This window comes from Streptopelia decaocto (assembly GCF_964273445.1).
Source record: "Streptopelia decaocto genome assembly, chromosome: 4".
In the NCBI taxonomy this organism is placed as follows: Eukaryota; Metazoa; Chordata; class Aves; order Columbiformes; family Columbidae; genus Streptopelia; species Streptopelia decaocto.
The window spans coordinates 51,080,738-51,097,103 of NC_138658.1; the positions used below are offsets into that span (position 1 = coordinate 51,080,738).

At 37.8% G+C, this 16,366-nt stretch overlaps 1 protein-coding gene across 2 annotated transcripts in view; it reads left to right on the plus strand.

Moving 5' to 3' along the window:
- CORIN (corin, serine peptidase) overlaps nt 1-16,366 on the plus strand; it is a 142,061-nt gene that overhangs the window by 111,048 nt on the left and 14,647 nt on the right. For both annotated transcript variants that reach the window (XM_082051152.1, XM_082051153.1), the window contains exons 15-16: nt 3,048-3,158; nt 4,827-4,956. In XM_082051152.1, coding sequence (XP_081907278.1) covers nt 3,048-3,158; nt 4,827-4,956 — 241 coding nt within the window. The remainder of the gene's footprint in view (nt 1-3,047; nt 3,159-4,826; nt 4,957-16,366) is intronic.

Sequence of the window (16,366 nt, forward strand, 5' to 3'; positions counted from 1 at the left end):
GTATCAGAGATACAAATTTTGTACGGCGCACTGACAGTGTGGGCACACTGTCCATGTGCATGGTGTAAGTAAGCCGGGTCAAAGTGCTGACACTGTATAACAGGCCACCTGGCCAACTGCAGGGGTGAGTTGCCCTGTGTTCTGGTTCCACTGCACAGCTGACTGGTGGGATGGGAAGGGGTGGAAGACCTGTGAACAGCAGCTGCTTTGCAGGCTCCCACCCTGCATGCGAAGCTGGGAGTGGGTGCTGTGAGATGTTAGCTTCATTTCCATGAATATATTAGTGGTACTCTGAATTCTCTTCTTTTGAGAAAACCTGTTGTTTGGGCATGTCCCCAAGACAAGGAACTAGAAAGACCTACTGGGTGACACTCAGCCTGAATTGGAAAGAAGAGTTGTGTGGTAAACTTGGTTGGAAGGTGAAATTTTAGTTCTCTTGGCAATTCCAGTATTTCAGCATTTTTTGCAGGGACTGTAGGATATAATTTTACAATTTTAAAAAAGTTGCTGCTGAGTCTCTGGAGTTCTGTTGGCAGAAACAGGATAGTAGGAACATTTTATGTGCTATGTGGAGTGTATGAATATATTTGCCACAATGATGGACAACCTGCATTTATCACTAGATCTGTTTCTTTATGGGAAGAGGCAGCTCATGGAATGTTTCTTAATCTGCTTTTCATTGTTAAGGTAATACAATTTGACTTCCAAGCAGTCTGTGTACTGTAATTGAAAAATCAGGAAGGTGATATTAAAGTGATTTGCTCATGATTACATATTAGGATCATGGCAGAGAAAAGATTCTCTGAGGGCTTAGGTTGAGCTTGTCTATGGTTGTCAGACTATATTTCTTCTCTGCTTTTGTGTTGTGGGTTAAATATTCCAAAATGGCAGCAAATTTTCCCCATCTGAGAGCTTCCAGCTTTTGAAATACACTTTCTCTGGAAGGCAGAGTTAGAGAGCTCTTTCTAGTTTTGCATGTTTTTTTTCCAGAGCCAGAAAGATCACTTATGTCACAGTAGGCAGCACTGCCTGCTCTATCTGTATGGTTTTCATGGTGGAGTATGTTTTTTGCACTGGTGTTGCCAATAATTACTTTGTTTGTATGACACTATATATGCTATACAACAGCCAGCCATAGGTACAAATGAAGACAGATTCCTTCCATGCATTCTGTGCCTCTTTGCCCTCCCCCAGCTCTCACAATTTGCTAATGATGGGGTTTATAGAAGCTAGAAGAGAAGTGTGTTAGTGAGGAGAGAACTGTGGTGGTATGCACCTGCCTTTTGGGAGGGAGTTTGTTACAGTTGGGGCAAAGCTAAAAATCACTTGCAAATGGAAGCTCTTGTGGTTCCTGCACTGGACAGAGATTCAGAAAATCACTATCTGATACTGCCAACTGGCAAGCAACTGTGAACTGAAGCATGTATAGCTGTACATCAGTTCCCCATCTCTAAAGCAGAGACAACAATAATTTCATGATTTTAAAGAGCAAAGGTAGATCCAAAAGTGAATACAGAATTGTTGTGGATGAAAGCAAACAGATATGCATCACAGTAAAATATTGTTTTAAAGAACATGAAGAAATAAACAGATTTGGAGCAGTCTCCTATACAGCATGGAAGACAATATTTTCACTGAAAAGTTGTGAGAGGCCTAGACAGGTTTCATATGACAAGACCACAAATGATACTAAGTAATCACAGATCTCGGTATTTTCAGACACCCTTCCTTCCCAGTGAGTTGTGATGACCTCTGCAACTGTGTGGCAGCAACCACCTTCTGCCTCAGTGATACCCATCCTGAATTTTGTTGCAAATCTGTCTCACTTCCTTGCTCCATAAATCTGATTTCACAGAATCACAGAATCACAGAATCGACTGGGTTGGAAAAGACCTCAGAGATCATCGAGTCCAACCCTTGGTCCAACTCTAGTCCGTTTATTAGATCATGGCACTAAGTGCCATGTCCAATCTCAGTTTAAAAACCTCCAGGGATGGCGAGACCGCCTCCCTGGGCAGGCCATTCCAATGCCTGACCACTCTCTCTGTAAAGAATTTCTTTCTAATATCCAGCCTAAATTTCCCCTGGCAGAGTTTAAGCCCATGCCCCCTTGTCCTATTGCTAACTGCCTGGGAGAAGAGACCAATCCCCATCTGGCTATAACTTCCCTTCAGGTAGTTATAGAGAGTGATGAGGTCACCTCTAAGCCTCCTCTTCTCTAGACTAAACAACCCCAGCTCCCTCAGCCTCTCCCCATAGGTCTTATGCTCAAGTCCCTTCACCAGTCGTGTTGCTCTTCTCTGGACCCGCTCCAGCACTTCAATATCTTTCCTGAACTGAGGAGCCCAGAACTGAACACAATACTCCAGGTGTGGCCTCACCAATGCAGAGTACAGGGGAAGGATCACTTCCCTTGTCCTGCTGACCACGCTATTTTTGATACAGGACAAGATACCGTTGGCCTTCTTGGCCACCTGGGCACACTGATGGCTCATGTTGAGCTTCCTGTCAATTAGTACCCCCAGGTCCCTTTCTGTCTGACTGCTCTCCAGCCACTCTGCGCCCAGCCTGTAGCGCTGCAGGGGGTTGTTGTGACCAAAGTGCAGCACCCGGCACTTGGCCTTATTGAACTTCATCCCACTGGAATCAGCCCATTTTTCCAGTCTATCCAGATCTCTCTGCAGAGCCCTCCTGCCTTCCAGCAGGTCGACACTCCCTCCCAACTTGGTGTCATCAGCAAATTTGCTGATGATGGTCTCAATCCCCTCATCTAAATCGTCAATAAAGATGTTAAACAGGACTGGACCCAACACTGACCCCTGGGGAACACCACTAGTGACTGGCCGCCAGCTAGATGCAGCCCCATTCACCAGCACTCTCTGGGCCCGGCCCTCCAGCCAGTTCTTAACCCAGCGTAGAGTACACTTGTCCAAGCCATGGGCTACCATTTGTGCATACTTTCACCCTCCTTCTCATTTTTTCAGTCTCAATGGGAACTTCACACTTACCATTGCTTTTTCAGAGTGAAACATGTTTTGTCTTTGCAGCACTTTGTGAAGAGAGTGAGGTTGAATGTGCCAACCATCAATGTGTGCCACGTGAGCTCTGGTGCAATGGGCAAGCAGACTGCGGTGACAGCTCAGATGAATGGGACTGTGGTAAGTTTCTGCCATGGCGCACTCTGTCTGGAAGTGATATTTGAGTGATGGGAGTAATTACTGGTGACTTCATTGAGAATACAATTGCAGTGGTGGAGGGATGCTTTATTACCAAAGGAAGACTGGGATGAGATTGGGAAAGCAGGCAAGAAAGTGGGCAAAAGAGAAAGGAAAGGCTTGGTGTGAAGTGTCCCAGGGCAAAGATGTAAGAAAAGTGACATGGCAGGGAACTACTAAAATGTGTTAATGGTCTGTCAAATCTGGAAAGTGTTGTGGATAGAAGAGAGAGTAGGAAGAACTTCAGATGTAGAATTTGTCTGGGCAAAACTTCTAAGCCCTGATTCTGAACTTGTGAAAATCAGTGTGAAATTCCCACTGACTGCACTGGTGCAGGTTCAGAGCTTATGGGAAGAAGAGAATCCTACTAGGTCTCCTTTGCACTGGCTAAAGACCTGCAGAATGATGTAACCTGCTATTGCTATCTAGATTTGGATTAGGCCTCATGTTTTTGTGTGTTGTTAAAGTAGAACTCTCCAAGTATTATTCTTTAAATAAAAATGAAGGTGAATTTCAAAAAACTTGCACTGAAAAGAAGCAGGTTGGAAAGTGGTAGCATGTCCTCTGAGATTTCACTGAGTTAACATGTATTTCTGTACATGACAGTAGTTTATATTATTAAGTATTGAGATGCTTCTTACGTAGTTTTGAATACAGAAAAAAAAGTGTACTGTGGCTTATAGAAGAAGCAAATATTTTGTATTCATATTGAAGTCAATTGTATAAATATTTTAAGACATTTAACATTTTATGAACATTAATAAACAACAGCATTTAATAAAACCTATGCAACAGAGAAGAACTTTGCAGAAATGCGTATTTGGAAAGGAGTAATCTAGGATTATTACATACTTTTCTCATGAGGAGAGAAGCGAAAGCACCTTCAACATATAGGAAAAATGCATAATGACTGGCTATGTTAAGATTAGTACTGTCAAAGCAAAAGTCAGAGGAACAGTTTAACTAAAACCAGTATGTATTTGGAGAAGAAAAGTAAACACCCAGGCTCCTTAAAGGCTCCTAGGAAAGGAAAGATGCAAATTTCCATTTTGGGCCATTTTGAGAAGCTTTTTGTGTGTGATAAAAGCAGAACACATGCTTTTATAGATGGATTAAGAGAGAAGCAGTGGTCATGATCTTTCTTGTAAACAATTTTTTTCTCTCTCTAATTACACCCACATATTGTTATGACAGGAACAGTGCATATTGCTGAGAGTCCAATGACGATATCACTCTTACGTTAAGCAGCATTAATCCCACAAATTACTTTAGTGGTTTCAATTAGACTATTTGTGGGGTAAAACATGATTTAACAAGATTAAGGCTATCGGAAACCCATGTGAACCCTTGCTGGTGAGTCAAGAGTATTCTAGTTTATTCTAATCCTCAAGATGTCTTTGTTGTTTAGTGTCTCATGCTGTTCAATGTTAACAGGGTTCTGACAGCCATGATTGCTTTGGTTTTAAATTAGATAGCTAATGAGCACATAAAATCAGCAAAAGTGCCAGTGTCTTGGAAACTCTTTTGAATGTAGTTGGATGTTTTCAGTATGCCATTTAGAAAACTAACCATGTGAAGTAATAGTGAAGTTGTTGTTCTTTATCTTTGCAGTTACCCTGTCTAAAACCAAGAATTCCTTGATGTTCCTGACTGTTCACAGGTCAGCTGCTGATAACCATGTCTGTGCTGATGATTGGCAAGAAAGTTTAAGCCAACTGGCCTGCAATCAGATGGGTTTAGGGTAAGGTCAGTAGTTTGTAGCATTGATAAACTTTTTAGGACAACTGGAGTGCTAGATTTAGATGTGAATGATCATTGATCACTGCAATGTTAGATCTAGTGTGGAAAGGATTCATAGACAATAGAGGTAATGAAATTTTGTGAGCTGTGTCAGGAACAAAAGCTCACTAAAATCTAGGCACTTTCACCACTTTATAAACATTACATGATTGTTATTAAGGGAGTATGTCAAAAAGATAGTGATGTCTTGCCAAGCATCAGTATTTGAACTTGCAGTTATTGCTGAGGCTCAGGATTGTTTGGCAATGTGATACTCCGAGTCTTCCTAAGGAATTAAAGCAGACTTGTCTTGGAAACACAGGAAAATTTCTCTGCATTCGTTTGCATTCTGCAATAAGTATTGTGAACTAGGCAGCCAGATATATTTAACTTGGTTATTTCTGAACAATTAGCCTCTATGCGTCTTTCATATACACACACTAAAGGAATAGCTGCTTTATGGAATAGTTGATGCAAAATATAACTGCTCTTATATCCAAAGCTGTCTTCTGCTAGGAAAAGACAAGCCTGATAGTATAGAAGGATATCTTTTGTCAATGTCTGATTCCCAAACAGGATTAAGAAGTGTCTTTTCTGCCTGTGTTTTATCACTACATATACAGTATGTATATGTGTCTTGTTCTTAGTTCCTTTCTCAAAAAACCCAAGATGATAAAGACCCTGTGTTTACAGTGTCTGCACTTACCCTAGTCTGTATTGCCTTGCACTGTAGGGATGCTTGACATCTGTTCTAGCAGATGCCCTGAATCCAAGACCACCTGTACTGAATGGAGTCCCTGCCATTCTTACACAACAGTTCTGTACTCCTCTAGCTAATTTAGTATATCTACATAACAATGATATTACCTTTATGGTTTAACTATATAACACCCTAATAAGATTGAACTCCCTTGATACCTTCAAAAAATAGCTACTGCTTTTACAACTACACTGTCTAAGAATAAACTGACGATCTTAACATTAATAATGTTTTCCTTCTTGATATTTCAGTCTCATAGTCCTAACATAAAATTAACTTAACTTTCCTATGATACTTGCTGCTAGGAAAATGAAAAAGTTAATAAATTATCACAAGGCCTGTTGGTTGATTCATTCCTTTTTTCAAATGAAATTAGCATGAATAGAAACTTACACCTTCCTGCTTCTTCACTGAGGCTTCCTAACAGATGTTATCAATCCTATCACTTTCAAGAAACGTATGAGACCCAATAATCCTTAAATCTCACAAATCTTCTAGCAGGGGAAGATATTCTACAAATCAATTTTTCTACAAATCCTTTTTTGTAGTGACAGGTGATTGTGTGAAGAGCAGTGGGAAATTCCAATGTGAAGCCTACAACTTCAGTCTGATTTAATACTTATTTCTAATTCTTCCTGGCAGCAATTCAGAAAACCAAAGTAGTGTTTGTCTTTCCTTTTCCTAATGCTTGATTTTTGTCAGTCACCTGAAGCTTGATATTCTTCGCCATTCCCCAAGTTTTTGTGAAGTAGCACTGCCAAAACCACAGTAAACTGGCTTTTAAGATCTATACGAAAAACAGATTATAAACCATTCACTAGAACTAATTTCAAAAAGGAGTACTATGAGTTGATATAATTATTTAATTCTTCTCTTAACATTGCATAGGGGTTTGGTGAAAATGTCACAGAGGGTAACATTTTCTGTATGGTGAAGTGGAAAATCGAATTATAAACTGGAGTTTTCATGCAACTGTGAAATTTGATCTAAAGTCATAAACTTCATCTGTTAGCCATTATGTCCTGTATACACCTGACTTACAATGACAAGAAAGTCTGAATGTGAGGTTGATAACGTTAGTGTATTTAATAAGCTATCTTCAGTCACCAGTAAGGGTACAGGTAAATTACACTGTATATTGCATAGAGCTCAAATAACAATTAAAAAAATACTTTTATTCTTTAAGACAAACAAACAAAAACCCAAACCAAAATGAAAACAAAAAGCAGCGAACAACAGCCAACAACAAAACAATAAAAACCCAACCCAACTTTTTTTAAGCAGTGCTTTTCTTCAGCTATTCCCAATGGGAAATACTTCATTTTACTCCTTCAGAAAATTAAAGTTGCGAATATAGAAATTCTGTGCACAGTATAACACATTGCAGAACTCCCCAGTTTTGTGGCTATGCAGATTTCTTTAATAATGACTTATCATTATACTTGATTTTGATTTAATAGTTCTCTTGTTTATTCTTAGAGAAAAATGGTGCACATGAGATATCAAAGTTGAGGCTTCTTAATACCTTAGACTCAGAATTACAATGAATGGCAGTATATGGTATTTTTATTTTCTGTAAAGCTCTGCAAACTATTTTTCTCACTGTGTCTGGTGCTTTCCCAAATGACAATTCCCAATTGCTATATAATATGGTAATGTTTAAAATATAAAAGCAATGTCTTTTTAACAGCTTGTAGATATTTTTAATTATTTGGTCTAAATTATTCTGAAAAAAATGAAGATAATTCAATGACAGTGATTGAATTTAGGTTAATTTAGCTGATAGGGGTAACACATTTTACAGAATATCAGTCTGTCTATTTGGGAGGTGTAAGCATTGTTTCTGAAGCAACATTAAAGGTAATTCTGTTCTGCCTGTTGCACAGAATTCAAGTGATTTTCCTGGCTGTTGGCCAATTCTAATTCCACAGATGATCTGTTTCTCTAGTTTTTCACAGCACAACCCAGACAACATATTGTGTGATGCATGGTGCAACAGCACAGAAGACTGTGCAAATTCCAAGCATTGTCTGAAAGGCTTTGCACTAGTGACGACTATTGCTTGTTATGTAATGTGTGTTCTTAGCAATTCTTATGTTTCCCTGTTCATCTCAGGACAAATAGTTTTGTTCTGGGGCCTTTGACTGTGTCCCGGATTTAGATAGAGCAAAGCATGTTGCTGGCAATTAGGTTTCCTGCTAACACAGGTAGAGAAAAGAGTAGGAATCACCATCTGTGTCTCATCAGGGATTAACTACATCCTAGTGTGTGCTGCAGAGCCTGTGCTGCTGATGGATGGGCACACCGTGCGGGTTCAGAACTTTATGATAGAGGACTGTAGATTCATCTTGAGGTTGAATTATAGAAAGACATTTTCCTATCCTCTGAAGTCCACTTTTTTTTTTTTTTTTTAGTTTTGTTTTGATTTTGTTGGAATGTTGATCATAAACCCCCAGTTTGCTCAGATCTGAAATTTGACAAAACCAGAAGCTAGTGGAGTTGTTCTGTTACTCTATGGCAATGTAGTGGAAGAGTTGGTCTGTCTTTCCTGCACTGGAATGAGATAACAAATGTAATAGTGATAAACTTCAGCAGCTTGTACCCAGCAGAGCACAGGGGAGTTTTATCCAGTCTGCTTGTTCAGGTCTAGCAGTATCAGCATAAAATCACAGCTCTTTACCAAGTTACTTGTTTATAAAAATCTGCAGTAAGCTCTGCTACCTTCTGCTGCTGCTGGTCCCTTTCTTGGTGGCCGCGCCAAAACAGGGAGCTCCTTTTCCTTCTTTCCTCTGCCATGGCATCTACTGTCTGTACAGTTGTGTAAGTGAAAGGCCAATTTCTTGTTGCTGCCTGTCTTTTTGTCTCTCCTAATACTTCCTCACTCTCTCTTTCTGGTACAAAGTTCTTTAGTAATATTTGACAACTGAGCAGTCAAGCTCCAATAATCTTTTGTTCTCACATGAATTATTATATTTTCTTATTATTTTCTAACTAATTCTGCAACAGAATAGTGGAAGTTTAATTTAATGCCTTATTTGCTTCAAAGCATAACAGAAACAAAAAAAAGTTGGATACTTCTGTCCTACCCATAATAGAAATTTTAATTTCTGAATTTAACCTAATTTATTTTCTCCAAGAATAAAGATGGCATCGAGTAAATCAAATACCATGCCAAATATTAAGTATTTGAACTCAATAATTCCATCTGGATTTCTAGACCCCCTCACCAGAATGTAAAATATGCTCAACCTACCTTGAATCTATTGACATTGTCCATGGCTGCAGTGTGTTCTATTAAATCTTTAGAGGATTTAGCAAAATAGTGAACTCTTCAGATTACATTTATTTTAAGAACAGCAGCAAATAACTCTATCAAATAAAATTTACTGAAAATAACATTACAAGCTGTAGTAGATGTGGAAGAGTGTTTTAGTAATTTTGAGCAACTGCAAAACAATGTTAAAATATGTAGACTTTAATCAGTGTCTTAGAGTTGTATTAGATTAAATCTGATAGATTATAGCTCATCTTTCATGTGCATATGTAGTTTAATATATAATTATTTGGATAAGGCTTTTAAAAAAGAAATTTCAACCTAATAATTCCTTGCAAATTGTGACAATTACAGAATCACAGAATGGTTGGGGTCGGAAGGGACCCCTGGAGATCATCTAGTCCAACCCACCTGCTGTAGCAGGTTCACCTAGAATAGATTGCACAGGAATGTGTCCAGGTGGGGTTTGAATGTCTCCAGAGAAGGACACTCCACAGCCTCTCCGAGCAGCTTCTTCCAGTGCTCTGTGACCCTCTTTCTTTTCATGTTTAAACAGAACCTCCTATGCTTCAGTTTGTGCCCATTAACTGCTTCAAAGATGCATTAAGTGTATGGCCACTTAACTCATAGAACACATTTTTGGCTCCATGATTGGATAGATTACTTCCTTTAAGTAAAGAGATAGTTGTTATTAGTGATTTCGTATCTCCAACAACCTTGGAGATGTCTGAATGTGCTCCTGGGCAACTGGTTGTAACTGGCCCTGCTTGACTAAGAGGACTTGCACCAGATGACCTCCAGAGGTCCCTTCCAACCTCAACCATTCTGTGATCCTGTGACTGACTAAGAGAAACAAAGACACATGAATACTGGCAGCCAAAGAAACGTTCTTATTCTAATGACTGATCACAAATCCTTTTTCAAACTGTTTTATGTCACAGCCTGTACCAATGGCAATATAAAACCCTTTTTTTTTTTTTTTTTTCCCCTGGGGTCTTCAAAAAAGTTTACTCAGTTTAACATTAAAGAGATATTAAAACTGTCAGTCCTGAAAATTCATTCTGGAATCTGCAAGTTGAAATGGCTTTTTTTTTGGCTAATGTGTTCTTACCAGCAGAACTATGGAAATATCTCTTAGTGAACAATAAATCAGTAAAGGATGAGGTTGAACAAAAATAACAGTGAATTTTGTTCAAATTCAGTGATTAGTTTCAACAGGGTGAAAAAAGGTTGAAAAGTCAAGTTATTTTTTTCAACTTTTTAAAACTAAACTCTTAAAATTTTATTCAAACCAGTATTTTTCTCTGAAATGGGCCCTTCATGTTTTTAAAATTAAAAGCTAATTAACTGTAAATGAAGGACTTTTACATTTAATTTGATGTTGGATTAAGACTTCCAGCTAAGAAAATCTGTATCTGACTTGAAGTTTTAAATTCAGATGGCCCAAAATGGTCTTTTTAAAGTTTAGCTATAAAAGCATACTTTAAGAATCCTATAACTTACAGAGAGTTAAATGACAAAAAAAAAGCAAGCATATAAACGTTTCTTAGCATAATTATATGTTAACTGATTCTCGATAGGGTTGAGTAGTCTGCCAGTTAAGACTTCAGACTGTAGGCATTTTGAAACCTAGAAATACCACAGTGATTACCTGCTATCCACCAAAAAATTTAAGCACTGTTTAATAATACATATTTTAGTTTTCTCTCAATGCTGTGAAGCTTTTTAATTTCCATTTTCTATGTCTCCATATGTTTTCACATTAAAATTGCAGATTTCTCTGATTTCAATGCTGTTAAAATCAAGGTTTTGATCTTTTACTCTGTATTCTATGGCTTTATAGAATTCTGCTCAAGACCAAGAAATATCTTAGCAAGTAAGTAAGTACAGACAGGAAACAGACACTGTTGCAGCTCTGAAATAAGCCTAATTCGTTTTATATTAGTCCCTCTACACACGATATTCATTACCTTCTGGCATAACACAAGGCTGCCTTTTTCAAGGCTGTTGTCGCATGAGGCTTGAAACAATAGAAGCTGAACAGAGGGATGTTACTCTTACTTTGAAGGGAGAGGAATCCAGTTTATGGATTATACTTTATTCTAAACTTGCAATTTAATACATTTGAGAGAGTTTTCCTCAATGGAATAGGGAGAATGTTGTACTAAAACTATTGCTGTACAGGAGTATCCCAAATTATGTTACTTTTAATGATGAATATTAACTTCATAATTTAAAATTAGCCCCTGCTTTCTATTTTGCCATTTATTTATTTATTTATTTACTACTGGTTCAGTATGCAAGTCATAATGTTTCTTGTAGCTCACTATAAACTATACTACAGACTTGGACTGTTGTGCACAGTGATCAGCAGGTAGCAGGCTAGAATGCTTGCAAAACTATTTCTTTAATATTTCTATTGTACAACTTATATAATGAAATTACCCTAAACATTACTTTTCCACATTGCAAGAACATTTACAAGGTAGAAAACAGACTGGGTTATATTTTTCTTTATTAATTCTAAAAATCCCTCTCTTAAACACATATAAGGGAATTCATAGCTTGAAATTAAATGTATTAAAGGAATATTCTTATTTTTAAACTGAAATTTGAAAAACTAAAATCTTAGTTAGATTTTCCTACTTGGGCAGATGTATGTGCTATTGCAGATTAAAATGACTTCCTTTCTGATTTTATGAGTGACTGATTTTGTAGAATCATTGAATAACTTTTTTTCTTAACTTACCTTAAAGAAAACTTCTTGAAGAAGTTAGATATGTTAGAATTATAAGTGCCCTTTCATGTTCATTAGATCTAGCAGACATCTTTCTATAAAGCAGCAAGACTGACTCGACTGAGGCACCAGCTGAACAGTGACCTGAAGGTGAAGTGGAATTTGAGAGAGACTGGAGATGTAGTTCAAGCTTACAAGAGCTAATGTAGAACAACCTAAGTATCTGCAGAAAGAATCAGAAAAGACAGGCATATTAAACAAAAGAAAGCAAAGCAAAACAACGCCAAACAAAACCACAAAGAAATGGCAGCAAAACATATTATGTTTTCAAGATGGCAAAGACCTAAGAATTAGGGCTGGAGTAAGAAAATAATAAGTTATACACTGCTCTTCCAAGTAGCTAGTTTTGCTGAAATTCATCCAGGAGCATTTAAGATTTATGGCTATGGCAGATCTCCATTATGGGCACCAATAATGGTATCCAGTAGTTTTGAGAAGTTGGGGAGAATGGGTACATAAGGCTGAAAAATGTTAGGTATGCCATCTTTCACTAAAAAGAGAAAAAGAGGAAGATGCAAAGATTTACAAACTAGTTGCCTAGCTTCCATTATCAACAAATAATTAGAGAAGTATACAGTTGTAATGACAGAATGTTTATCAATAACAATTCAGAGTTCAGAATAAGTCAGGAGGAATGACCAGAGACCTGGAGAGCATGGTCTGTGCAGAAAGGTTGAAAACTTTGGGTGGTCAGTCAGGGGCAGGGAGGTGTAGGAGCCTTCAAATGTGTAAAAGGCTGCTGCAAAGAAGCAGGGAATAAACTGCTCTTTGTTTCCAGTGGAAATAAGACAGAAGTAATGAACTTACATGACAGGTAAGAAGATTTAGAACAAACATTAGAAAAAAAATATTTACTGGAAATCCTGGACCATATTGCCTGGAAATGCTGTGGATTCTCCATCATTACAAACAGTGCAAACCAAAACCAGTCAGAAAGAGTTTAAATAAAGTTGATCTTATTTTGCATTAGGGGAGTGGATCAGATGGCCTCATCAGATTCCTTTTGACTGATAGTTAACTGTTTGAATTAACTGTTCAGTAAAGACTTTTGGAAAGATTTTTTTTCATAGGTACTAACCCCATTTTATTCTTCAACAGTGCATAGGACCTAATGAAAATAAAAGTGAAAGACATACTTGTCTTTTACCACTAAGCTTAGTATTTCTATCACTTTAAATGTAGTCGGGAAAAAAATCATAAAACACTGGTGTTTGTTGTGCATCTGTTGTACATTTACTCCACAATGGCACTTTTGATATGGTCTTGGAGAAGTCCATAGACTAAGACTATAGACACCCTAAAGTGTATTCATTGAGTATTATATTTGAGTGGTTTGAGCTCAGAAGCTTTAGCATAGTTCTTTTGGATATAAAGATTTACTGTAGATATTTAATATGAGACACATGAGACTGTTAAATTTTTGTGGTCTATTCAGCAATAGATTCTTAGAACCCCTGGGGTTTTACAGTAAGATTTCAGTACTCAAATGGTTCCATCTAAATAGCACCATGAGCTGTTATAAAGTCATGTGGATTCAGGTAGGATTCGTAGGTTATTTCAAAAGCCTGATGGAAAATCTGGTCCAAAGATTGCCACTCAAACAGCATGCATTATTGTTACCATGGTATGGATGTCTTATGTTTGCAGATATCACTAACAAACTTACTTAAGTGATGTAGATATTTCAGTGACTGTACGGTGATGTTAAAGGATGCTATTATGTGTGAAAAATGTGTTCTAGGAACTGGTAGCCTTTTTAAGATTAAGCTCTTCAGTACAGGTACTGGTTGCTACAGTGTATTTGTACTGTGCAGCAATCATAAAATCCTCATTGCAACAGACATCTGGAGAACATCTAGCCCATCTCCCACTGAAGCAGGACTATCGCACCACTGCTCTGCTTAGCCAAGTTTTTTAAATCTTGATGGATTGAGATTCCAGAGTCTCTCTGTTTCAGGGCTTCTCCACCTTCCTCGTAAAAAAGCATTTCCTTTCATCTGCAGTCAGTCTCCAAAACTGCAACTCTAGGACATTTCCCCTTGTTTTACCATGCAGTACTACTGAGAAAAGTTCAATTCCACTACCTTTTAACTCCTCTTCAAATAGTTGCATGTTGCTATTGGATTTTTCCTTAGCTTCCTGTTCACGAGAGTAACAAGTCCAGTTCCCTCAACCTCTCCTTGTGTGTTTGTGTCATAGGCCCCTGGAAAATTTGAAAGCCATCTGCATGACCCTCTCCAGTTTCTGAATATCCCCTTAAATTGAGGGGCCTCAAAGTTGCACATTGTGTTCCAGGTATATATGGTTTCAGTCATCAAGTACAATTTTGCTTATTGTTTCAATACAGGTAATAATTAAAAGCATTAGTCTAAACTCAACACTGACTTTCTGAACAAAGCTGTTCTGTTATATGCACCAAATATGAATCCAAACCAAACCAAACCAAAACACAAACAGAAAAAAAAAATCCACAAACCAACCAAAAATACCCCAACAACAACAGCAAAACCCAAACCAAACAAACCACAAACACCAAAGAAGAAAACTTAAAACGAGTGAAAAAGTATTCTGAAAGTGTTTAATAAAAAAGTTCTTTATTTGGCTTGCCTGAAAACTTGAAAAGATATTACATATGGCCCCACTTAATCTACATCAGCTTCAGCTGGCAACTAAAATAAAAAATTTGCATGAGAGCTAATTTCAAAATCAAAGAGGTAGATCGATGTCTTAAAGTAATTAGCAGATATAGCCTTGTTGTTGGAGTCTATAAGAAACTCAGTTAAGCAAAACATTCGTATGAAGAAATTACACACCATGAGTTGACACGGCTCTGTCCTTTGAAAGATCCTTCTTCCCTTTTCTTTAGAGTGTGTCCACAGAAAAATTGTTTGCTATAGCTCCAAGAAGGGCCAAGTAGAACGTGCTGCTGGTTGTGTTTGTGGAGCGCAGGATGGGTCTGGCTAAAATGAGTCCCCATTGCTCTACCCCTCGCCTTTCCTCTGAGTGCTTTACAGTCCGTGGTGTCTTGTGCAGTCCTGGCACATCAGCCCTTCCCTGCACATTGGAAGTCTCAGACCCAAAAGCTCCCACCAGCTCAAGTCCTTACCCCTCCTCTAACATTTTTAGCCTGTGGTCTCTTATTCTCTGGCAATTCCCAGTATGCTCTGCTATCTACACAAATGCTAACCATTGTCTCCAGCTTTCTTCAGCTAGCAATGAGGCTCTTAAGTTCCCTTTATTCTGGCTAATTCTAATTAAAATAGATTAAAAGACATGAGTGGTGGCCCTTGCCTATCTGAAAGAAAACCTTGTATAAACATCATCAAGGGGGAGAACACTACAAATGTTTATAGAAGGCATTCTAAATACATAAATTAGGGCATACCGGTTTCATGTGTGTTATATCAAACTGTGACCACCAAGGAAAAAAGATATAGATGCAATTTTACTACACGTAATATAAAATTTCATAAATGCTTAAGTGTCTTGGAGGTCATTGCCCTGGTTTAGAAGTATATATCTGCCTAATGATGATTATAGGATCACAAGCAGTAATTCAGAACTGCAGGTTTCAGCAAAATAATCTGGTATTTGGGATAACATAGATGTGGAACCATCGGGTGGCTTGATATTTGCACCTTTCTGCACATTTTTGAGTTACGTATTTTATAGATCAGACAGTGTTTACAACTACATAAAATACCACTGTACACAGTTAGAAAGTGATGAACATAATTGTTCACAAAAGATCATAAAGCAGAACGTCGTCTTAACAAAAAAAAGTTAGAGTATGTTTGGTGGGAAAAAGAGTGGGAAGCAAGCAAATAATGGAAAAAAAGAGAGGAGAGTTTGATGTGCTTGCTAAAAGCAGGCTTTGAGGAAGAAAGCTCTGTATTTCAGTGAACAGTGTTCTCTAAATGAGGAAAAATACAGCCTTTAAGAATGCTTGTTATTATCTGCCTGTAAGTTCTGGGTAGTAGATCATGGAATGATATTTGCTTAATATGCCCAGAGAAGGTTCTGAAAAATAAGTCATGTAACAGGCAGAACCCAGGGCTGTGACCTCAGAGCATAGTTAACTCTGCCAGACCTGTTGAAAACTTTTCCATATGGTTGCACTGACAACTTTACCATAAACCAGAATTCTTTGATCTTTGTTAATTTATGCAATCAAGTGGATAAAGAATGCTGCACTTTGGTAAATACTTTAAAAGACATATAGTTAATACTCAAAATTGGGCTTAAAGGCAAACTAATAACCTGGCTGATATTACTAGGTACTGCCATGAGAGACTGGGTTCAGAGGCAAGTTTTAGGACACATCACATTTTTTCTGAACTTTCCTCATTCTCATTGACCTGCGACCAATGTCAAGAGAGCAGTCCTTGAAAATCCTTCTCATTGACAGGAACTGATGGCCAGTCATGGATGGTTTTGTGCTGGAAAGGTGTATGGCTTGTAAAGCCATTTTAAAAATACACTCTTTTTTCCTTTAGCAATTTCTTCAGTGGCTTAAGTCTATCAGGCAATAACTAAACTAA